This window comes from Penaeus chinensis, chromosome 29 (genome assembly GCF_019202785.1).
Source record: "Penaeus chinensis breed Huanghai No. 1 chromosome 29, ASM1920278v2, whole genome shotgun sequence".
Taxonomy (NCBI): Eukaryota; Metazoa; Arthropoda; class Malacostraca; order Decapoda; family Penaeidae; genus Penaeus; species Penaeus chinensis.
Genome location: NC_061847.1, coordinates 2,183,553 through 2,193,983, shown reverse-complemented (window position 1 = coordinate 2,193,983; position 10,431 = coordinate 2,183,553). Strand labels below are relative to the sequence as shown.

The following is a 10,431-nucleotide window of genomic DNA, read 5'->3' as shown; positions in this document are numbered from 1 at the left end:
TTCTTTTGTGCATGTGATTAGTAGTGATGATTTAAGTAGTGGTAGTAGTAATAGTAGTTGTAGCGTCGTTGCTAGGAGTAGTAACAGAAGTTCCAGTACTTTTGGTAGTGTAGTCATTATTTTCATATTGGTATTATTGTTATTACTTTTATTATCAGTATCATTATTATTGTTGTTGTTGTTGGTATGGTTGTTATTTTTATTATTATTATTATTATCATTATTGTTATTATTATTATTTTTTTTATCATTATCAATATTATCCTTAGATTGAAGTTTGCTACCCTATTCAGTTGTTTTATGTTTTTTCTTTCTTTCTTTCTTCCTCTCTCCTCTTTCTTATTTATTTCTTCTCCCGTGTTACACATTTTCCTTTTTTTTTCATGTTTACTCCGTTTGTCTTTTGAGTTTTATTTTCAAACTTTTCTCTTTTATCGTATTTTCTTGCTTTTACGTGTGAGTTTATTTGCTCGTAAAAGTCCTTATCGTGTTATTTTCTGAAATGAGATCAAAATGTTTATTTACTTTTTTTCTAAATGTTTATATTGTGTGTGTGTGTGTGTGTGTGTTTTGAGCTGTTTGCCCCTCTGCTAATATTTAGATTCGTTTTTTTTTTCTATATCATGAAAATAAATATTCAGAGCAAGAATTATTTGAATTTGTCAAGCTCTTGCCTTAGGTCCGTGTTTGTTTGCCTTTCTCGGGCTTTTCCAATCTTCAGCTGCAATGGAATTCGATCTCTTGTGAAGGTATATTGTGTTTACATTGAATTCCATCGACCATGCACGTAACTCCCTTTCTGGAGCGATTTTAAAGGCGCTTGTTTCTTTCGTATGTCAGATTCTGCTGCTAAAAGGCTAAATTGTAATGTTTTTTTTTTTCTTCTTCTCTCTCTCTATCTCTTCTTGTTCCCTTGCCCCCTCTTTTTCTCGTTTTCTTTCTTCTTTACTGTGTCTTCTTCTTCCTCTGATCTTCCTCTACTTTTTCCTCTTCTTCTATATTTCGCTTTCTCCTTTTATTATCTCCCTCCTCCTCTTTTTCTATCCCTCCTCCTCTTCTTTTATCACCCCCTTCTTCCTCTTCTGTTATTTTCCACCTTCTCCTCTTCTTCTATTTCCTCCCTTCTCCCTTTCTTCTGTCTTTCCCGTCCTCATCCTCTTCCATTTCCTTCCATCTCCTCGACCTCCTCCTCTCCCCTCCCCCACACACCATTCCCTCCCCTCTCCCTCTTCTTTCTCTCCCCACCCACCATTCCCTCCTCTCCCCCACCCACACACCATTCCCTCCTCTCCCCCACCCACACACCATTCCCTCCCCTCCTCTCCCCCACCCACACACAATTCCCATCCCTCTCCCTCCCCTCTCCCTCCCCTCCCCTCCCCCACCCACACACCATTCCCTCCCCTCTCCCTCCTCCTTCCCTCCCCCCTCCCTCTTCCTTCTCTCCCCACCCCCTTCCCTCCCCCCCCCAGGCCGAGGAGCTGGTGAGAGGCGCGTGCGAGGAGAGCGAGCTCATCAGTGCCCTCAAGAACGCCGGCCTCGCCACGGACCAGGAGAGGCTGGACGAGTACGCGGACCGATTCCTCGAACACATAGAGCACATACAGGAGGTGAGGATTGGGGATTAGGGATTAGGGGTGAGGATTGGGGATTAGGGATGAGGATTGGGGATTAGGGATGAGGATTGGGGATTTGGGATGAGGATTGGGGATTAGGGATGACGATTAGGGGGTGAGGGTTAGGGATTCCTCGAACACGGGTGATGATTGGGGATTAGGGATGAGGATTGGGGATTAGGGATTAGGGATGAGGATTGGGGATTAAGGGTGAGGATTGGGGATTAGGGGTGAGGATTGGGGATTTGGGGTGAGGATTGGGGATTAGGGATGAGGATTGGGGATTAGGGATGAGGATTGGGGATTTGGGATGAGGATTGGGGATTAGGGATGACGATTAGGGGGTGAGGGTTAGGGATTCCTCGAACACAGGTGATGATTGGGGATTAGGGATGAGGATTGGGGATTAGGGATGATGATTAGGGATTAGGGATGAGGATTGGGGATTAAGGGTGAGGATTGGGGATTAGGGGTGAGGATTGGGGATTAGGGATGATGATTGGGGATTAGGGATGAGGATTGGGGATTAGGGATGATGATTAGGGATTAGGGATGAGGATTGGGGATTAAGGGTGAGGATTGGGGATTAGGGGTGAGGATTGGGGATTAGGGGTGAGGATTGGGGATTAGGGATGAGGATTGGGGATTAGGGATGAGGATTGGGGATTTGGGATGAGGATTGGGGATTAGGGGTGAGGATTGGGGATTAGGGGTGAGGATTGGGGATTAGGGGTGAGGATTGGGTATTAGGGGCGAGGATTGGGGGTTAGGGATGAGGATTGGGGATTAGGGGTTAGGGTTAGGGATTAGGAGGGAAGATTAGGGGGGTGAGGATTAGGGAATATTTGGGTTGGATTGGGTTCAGGATTATCGACTAGGTGGACTGAGGTCAGGATTAGGGATTAGGAACTTGGCTGAGGATTGGGGATTATGTGTTGTATCGGGGTCAGGATTAGGGATTGGGGGAGAATTGGGTTGGATTTTGGGGGGGGGATAAGGATGAGGGAGGTTTACCGGGGTGAAGATTAGGATAAGTTGGATCGGAGTGAGGATTAGGTATTAGGTAGATTGTAAGGTTAGGGATTCGGTAGACTGGGGTGAGGATCAGGGATTGGGTAGATTGGAAGGATTAGGGATTAGGGGCTTGGACTGAGATGAGGATTAGGGATTAGATGCATCGGATTGGGGGTGAAGATTAGGGATGATGTGTAATGTTATCATCTTCGTTGGAATTAAGACACGCTAACGCAGGTTATATTTATTCTCTGTACTTTTTTCTTTCTTTTTCTTTCCAAGTCCACAATTTTCATTATCCTCCCATTTTACGGTATTAGGCTTGTGTCAGAGGCAGTGGCTCTGGTTTAACGTTGGGTGTATTCGGCGATGAGCCTCTTACGCGAAATGCAAATGGGGAGCCTTGTTTGTCTACGGGCGTCGCCTTTTTGGGAATGCATTCTGGGCCTTTGGCTGGGTTTGTGTGCGAGGCGCGTGCAGCTCTTCTGGAGATCATTCTCTTTCTCTCTCTCTCTCTCTATATATATATATATATATATATATATGTGTGTGTGTGTGTGTGTGTGTGTGTGTGTGTGTATATATATATATGTATATATATGCAAACACACACCCTTGCATGTGAAACACACACACACACACTTTTTCCAGGTTTGCAAATTAGATTTATTTTCATCTCGCCGTTAACTCTTCCTTCCTACAATTTAACTGTGATATACATACAGAAAACACTCCATTTATAGGTGTGCGAGCAATTATTTACTGTAACACAAATATCCCTCCCTTTCCTCGCCTTCCCGTCCAATTCTGCAGAAAGGCCCCTTTTTCAGTCTAGCAAACAATAATCCCAGTCACGCATACAATAAGAAAATAAAAATAAATAAAATAAAATAGATAGATAACCTCCCTCTCTTTTCTCCCCTTCCCCCTATCCCTAGGTCTGCAAACTGCTCCGCCACATAGCCACGACAGACTCGCTTCAGGTGGCCGCGAAATACGGCGAGATCAACCTGCGCATCTACGGCCCGCAGGTGGTGACGGCGGCCCCAAACCCGTCCCTTCCCCGACCCCCAAATCGTAAGGAGAAGCCCGAAGGTGAGGCCCTCTGTCGGCCGAAAGAGACACTAGTTTGGCAGAAAGCGTTGAGGACGCTCCAGCTAGCTCTTATTTTTTCTCCCTCTTTTCTCTTTAAAAAGAATTCCTGCTCATGAGGCATTGATTATGATGATGTGGATGTTTGATGATGAGATGGCTATTTAGTTCATGTAATTTATTTACTTCATTGCTTTCTGGCTCTGCCCGGGGGACAGTTCTATGAAGGGCTTTCTCCCTTCTCCCCCCTCCACTCTCTTTAACCCTTCACCATTCTTAGTTTTAACCCCCTTTCGACAACCCCCCTAAAAAAAAAAAAATACGATTAATAACCCCCTTCAAAAAAAAAAATCTAATCAAACCATCTACCTCCTTTTAAAAAAAAAAATCAAAAACAATGCCCAAAATTTATTCCTTCTTTTCATTCTTTTTTTTTTTCTCCCTCTCCCCTTTCTCTCTCCCTTTTTGCATGATCAGTTTTTGCTGACAGGGGCCTTTTTGGTGGGCGATGTGAAGAGTCTGACCAAGGACATTGGCGACCAGATAGCTGCCGAGAGTAAGCCGCCAGAGAAGCAGGTGTATATGTCTCTGCCGCGCCCGGGGGTAGGTCCAGCTTGCACGGCCGTCGCCCTCCTCCCTCCCTACCGCAAGCCTGCAAGCCTGCAAGATTGCAACTTCTTGCAACAGCCTGCAATTATTCTTTTTGTTTTGTTTTTTGGATTCGATGCTCATGCCGTCATGATCTTCTATTGTTTTTTATTTTTGGTTTTCTTTTTCTTGGTTTTTTCTTTCTTTTTTTTTTTCTCTTCTTTTCTTGTTTTTTCCTTCTTCTTCTCTCTCTCCTCCCTCTCTCTCTCTCCTTTTCCCCCTCTTCCTCTCTCCTCTTTTCACTCTCTCTCTCTCTTCTCTCTTCCCCTTTTCCCCTTTTCTTCTCTTCTCTTTCTCTCTCTTCTTCCTCCCTCTCTCTTCTTCTCTCTCTCTCTCTCCTTTCTCTCTCTCTCTCTCTCTCTCTCTTCTCTCTCTCTCTCTCTCCTCTCCTCTCCTTTTTCTCTCCTCTCTTCTTTTTTCTCTCTCTCTTTTTCTCTTTCCCCCTCTCTCTCCTCTTCTTTTTTCTCTCTTCTCTCTCCCCTTTTTCTCTTCTCTCTCTCTCTTCTCTTTTTCTTTTCTCTCTTTCTTTCCCCTCTCTTCTCTCTTCTCTAATCTTTTCTTTCGTTCCCTCCCCTTTCTTTCCTCTCCCACCTTCTTTCTTCTTTTTCCCCTCCTTTTTCTTTTTCAAACCTCTTCCTTACTCTTTTTCTTCTCCCCCTTTTTTTTCTTCTCTTTCTTTTCCTCTTCTTCTCCCCTCTTCTTTTCTCTCTCTCTCCTTTTCCTCTCTCCCCTTTTCTCCTCTTTTCTCTCTTCTCCTCTCCTTCTCTCTCCTCTCTTCTCTCACTTTTTCCTCCCTCCCCCCTCGATTTTTTTTACTAAATATAAGTAGGGGAGGAGGGGGAATTTTAGGGGTGTAAGTGTTTTTTTATCTCTCTCGCGTTGTTTGTATGTGAAATAGGGTTATTGGGTTCTTTTTTGGTTAAGTTGTTTGTGTGGTATGTACGTGTTTCAGGGTTAAATCTGCTGATATTTGTGATAAAAAACCCTTGGTTTTTGTACTTTGTGCAGGGGGTTTTTTATTGTTTGATATTGGTTTTGTAGAGAAAATTAGAAGTTTTGATTTTAAATTATATTTTTAATGAAATTTATTATTGTCTATGTGGGGGGTTATAAATTTTTTTTTTTTATACATATACATTTTAATACCAATAAACATATATATACAAAATTTTATTTATGCACATACATATAAAATTTTGTTTTATTTTATTTAATTTAAAAAATTATATATTATATATTTATTTATGGGCCCATCCAGGGAAGGTGGGTTTAGGGATAATAGAAAGCCCCGGGCTTTTAAATTTTTAAAATAGTGGGGCAGATGGTTTTTTGGTTCTTTTTTTAACATTTCTTTGAATTATATATCTTTCTTTTTATGTTTTTTGTTTTTTTGCAATTTGCGACGGATTGTAAAAAAAGCATTTTCTTTTAACTCGTTTAATGAAACATAGGCTGCCCTTGTTTTTCTTTCTTATGAAAAAAAAAGGGATGACTTTATATCATGTTTTTTTTGGGGTTGGGGTTTTTTTTTGGGGTTATTTTTTTTTTGTTGTGTTTTGTTTTTTATATTTTTTTTTAGAAATTAGGGCTTTTGTGGGGGGGAAGGGGGTATTTCTGTTTTCTTTTCTATTTTTTTTTTTTTTTTTTTTTTTTCTTGGGTCCTTATCTTCGTGTCATTATTCTTGCTTTCTCTTTTTTTAGTTTTACTTTTCCCTCTCCGTGTGTTCCATTTTCAGCCTCCTCTTTTCCCTTCTTTTTCTTCCCCTTCTTCTTCCTCTACTTCTTCTTACCTTTCCTCTTCTTTTTTTTTTCTTCGTCTTGCTCTTCTTCGTTTTTTTCTTCTTCTTCTTCCTCGTCCTCCACCTCCTCTTTTCCTATTCACTTTGCTCTTCTTTTTCTTCTGTTTCTTTCTTTTTCTTCCCTTTTTTCTCCTTTCTCTCTTCTGTTTCTTTCTTTTTCTTCCCTTTTTTCTCCTTCTTCTTTATTATATGTGTATTTCTGCATAATAGATAATAAATGACCCGACACAAATTCTATGTATTTAGAGGCCCTTCCAATGCCAGTCCTCTTTTCCGAATCGCTTCTCATTTTTCGTTTGTTTTTGCTTCTCAGGTTCAGGACAATTATTATTATTTTTTTGTTTTTATCCAAAGCGTGTTTTAGGTGTATGTATATGTGTGTATATATATATATATATATATATGTATATATATACATATATATGTGTGTATGTATGTGTATATATATATATATATGTTATGCGCACACGCACACGCACACACAAACGCACACACACACACACACACACACACACACACACACACACACACACACACACACACACACACACACACACACACACACACACACACACACACACACACACACACACACACACACACACACACACACACACACACACACTCACACACATATTTATATATGAATATATGTATATATGTATATACATATATATATACACATTTTATTTACGAAACTATATTTTCTTCAATTCGGTTTTGTTATCTTTAAAATATTAGATCTAAACAGCAAGTTCTAAAGGAAACTTCTGACATATTAAACATTATCAGTGATTTAAAGAAAATCTCAATAAATGACAATTAGAAATGTAATTAGATGTAATTAAATATTTTTTTTATTTATTTAATCAATGCATTTCTATTAATATTGTTACCAACGCCATTTTGTTCTGTTTTTTATTCTAATGAATATAAATATGAAATTATTATTTAAGTATTGAATGATAATACTGCTGGTTTGAATATTAATTTAACGATGCCAGTTGAAAAGATTATGGTTAAATAATTTACCATTTTCGATTGTCAAAGTAAACGAACACTCTATCTCGCTGACTGCCTCTGTCTGGTTCTCTTTCTCTTTCTCTTTCAGTGTTCCTCCCTCCCTCCACCTGTCTCTCCCCCCTCTCTCTCTCTCTCTCTCTCTCTCTCTCTCTCTCTCTCTCTCTCTCTCTCTCTCTCTCTCTCTCTCTCTCTCTCTCTCTCTCTCTCTTCTCTTTCATTCTCACTTCCACCTGACTTCCTCCTTCCCTCCACCTGCCCCCCCCCCCCTCTCTCTCTCTCTCTCTCTCTCTCTCTCTCTCTCTCTCTCTCTCTCTCTCTCTCTCTCTCTCTCTCTCTCTCTTCTCTCTTCACCTGACTTCCTCTTCCTCCACCTGCCCCCCCCCCCTCTCTCTCTCTCTCTCTCTCTCTCTCTCTCTCTCTCTCTCTCTCTCTCTCTCTCTCTCTCTCTCTCTGAAGTCCACCTGTTTTCCTCCCTACTTCCTCCGTTTTTCCACCGCCTCTTTTTCTCACTCTCTCCCAACCTCTCTCTTGCTCTTAAGAGGCTTATTTCCAATCTTCTTATTGTCACATGTAAAAAATAATCTCAGTATATTCCTTTTGTATCAGTAGGCAAAGTGTCTATCTATCTGTTTGTCTGTCTGTCTGCTTGTCTGTTTGTCTGTCTGCCTCTTTGTTTGTCTGTCTGTCTGTGTGCAGTAATTGTAGTGGTAATTCGAGCCAACCTCTTTGACCCTTATTATATCCAGTCTTTGTTAATTGTCTGTATTGAAGATGTGTGTTTTTTTAATGTATCTAAAAGTTATGTATATGTGTTTGTGCTATAAGTTGAAAATCTTTAACATTTAGTCTTATTAAATTTCTGTTAAAAATAATTACTGTTAAACATTAGTACTTATCATAATCTATTTCTAAGACATTTGAGAGTTAGGATTGTTTTAAAATTTCTATTGTCCCATAAGAATTAACAGTATTTTAAGACTAATATATTACATAGATCCTTGTAAACCTAACATAGGAGTATCATACAATAGCTGTCGTGTTTATATTAACCATTAAGTGACACCATTTTAGATATTAGTGATAGATTTTTTAAGTAAAAGATATATAAAAACTTTTTAAGTATTAACATTAACCGTTTTTTGTAGAATTTCGAGGAAAAAGAAGAACATTCGTAAATTCGAATTTAAGATGTCAAACACACAGCTGTGACCTATCTTCGCGCTCTATTTTCCTTAAGAAAACAGTGATCCAACTTCATAAAATCAGGACACTGTCATTTAGTCAGTTATTTTCTAAATGTCCTTCATATCAAGATCATATTGATTTCAAGATGACTTCGGTATATTTGTGATGATTTTAGAAACCGTCGCGGATCCAGGATGTTTCAAAGGGAGATGGGGAGGGAGTGGAGGTGGGGGTGGGGGTGGGCGTAGGGTGGGGGTGGGGGTGGGAGGTCAATGTGCACTATTGAAGAACCAATTTACTGAAGGCACGAGGCAGAGGGTGTGTAGAGAGCGGTAGACCCTACTTTTTTTTTTTTTTTTAGCAATTCGGAGGAGTCTTCCAAACGTAATTACGCTCCATCATGCCGAGTAGAAACAGGAGATCCAAGCTCGCGAGATTTTTCAGTAGGGCAAAAGGGGTACAATTTCACGTTTGCCGAAAATCATATGGACATTTGATTTCAATTGCCAGTTTGTCACTAAATTTAGCAGAATATTATTTATATCGTTACGTAAATTAGTCATATATTGTTTATATATTATTCATTACCTTGTTCTATGGTACCCCCCTCCCCCTTTGGATCCGCGACTGGTAGACTCAAGTATAACCAGTGAAATTGCGCGCGTATTGCAAATTAACAAAAATGTTAATCATTCTAGCATACTTTATTCTCTTTTATTCAAAATCTATCCAAAATTTAACCATTCATTTCCATTAATCTCTCCATTAATAAAAATCAATTCAACTTTCCCTCCCCCATGAACACCTTCCCCTTATATCCCAAAGCTTTAAATGTATTTTAAAAAACAGCATCAGTGTGACTGCTCTGTGCTTCTAACAAGCTACTTGGTGTTCACCCGTTGACAGTAACACGTTAAACTCACTGCCCCGGAGAAAGTAACAGCTGGTTTATATGTTGCATGCCCACTTACTCCATAAGGACTGGGATCTTTTTTCTCTTTTCCGAGACTGAACTCACCAATTCCTTACTAATACTAACATTAACACCAGGTTCAACAGGTTGAAACGGGTTATCTGACTTCCCCCCAGAAACACGGCACCACACCCAAGCCCCCGAAGCCAACCAAGCTAGATCAGGAAGAACAAGCTAAACTTGCCAAGTCTGGCTTGGATATGAAGCTCATGGCCTCCGAGGTAAAGGGATCCGGGTTGATGTATATTTTGATTGTTGTTCATGTTGCTTTGTTCTTATATTGAAACGGGTACGATCGTTTTTTCGGCAGGTTTCATTTCATGACCGCAACGTAGGATCCGTTTTGCCGGACCAACGAAGGTCGTATAACAATCATTTTCCTTTGGCAGTGTGATGGCTGTATGTGATAACTTTTAGTAACTTCAATAATTAGCTTTTAAAGTTGCTCCCCTTTAAGTTTTTTTTAAGTAATTGACAAGATGTAACTGACCATGATTTGTACATTATTGGTTGTGGAGTCATTCAGTAGACCTGACTACTTGTAGTAGAGATTACGGCACATATTTAAATTAGCCAACGATTTTTTTCCTAGAATATCAGGCGAATATCTCGCGGGAAATTCAGAATTCAAATGCCCGATTTTAATTCATTTCGGATTTCGAAATGCCAGGCCATCAGATACTGAAAAATCGATGCTGTACCTGTGTTGGTTTGACTTGTTTCTGCTACTTGTTATAACTGGATTTAAGGCTTTTTGAACAGATAGAGATTATATATTTATACGATTTGCATGTGGTGGAAGTTATTTGATGTATATGCACATATATATATATTTTTTTTTCTTGTACTTCTTGTTATAATTACAGCTCGTGTGCTCTTTAGATAGGTGAGATAATTACTTATTTCAAAGGTTTTGTATATGGTACTCATTTGTTTGTCTTTTTACTCTCCTTTGTCATCTTCGCCTTTCGCCTCCTCCCCTCCTTCTTCCACGTCTTACTTCCCCCGTTTATTTTTCCCTCCCTGCTCACACCCATATTCACTTCCTCTTTCCACCTCGCACTCACTCACTCCTTCACTC

General features: G+C 40.0%; 1 protein-coding gene across 1 annotated transcript in view; it reads left to right on the top strand.

Moving 5' to 3' along the window:
- The window catches only part of LOC125040756 (alpha-catulin-like), a 17,501-nt gene that overhangs the window by 505 nt on the left and 6,565 nt on the right, over window positions 1-10,431 (top strand). Inside the window, exons 2-5 of the mRNA XM_047635460.1 lie at window positions 1,473-1,610; window positions 3,569-3,737; window positions 4,213-4,325; window positions 9,467-9,571. Of these exons, the coding sequence (XP_047491416.1) occupies window positions 1,473-1,610; window positions 3,569-3,737; window positions 4,213-4,325; window positions 9,467-9,571 (525 nt within the window). The remainder of the gene's footprint in view (window positions 1-1,472; window positions 1,611-3,568; window positions 3,738-4,212; window positions 4,326-9,466; window positions 9,572-10,431) is intronic.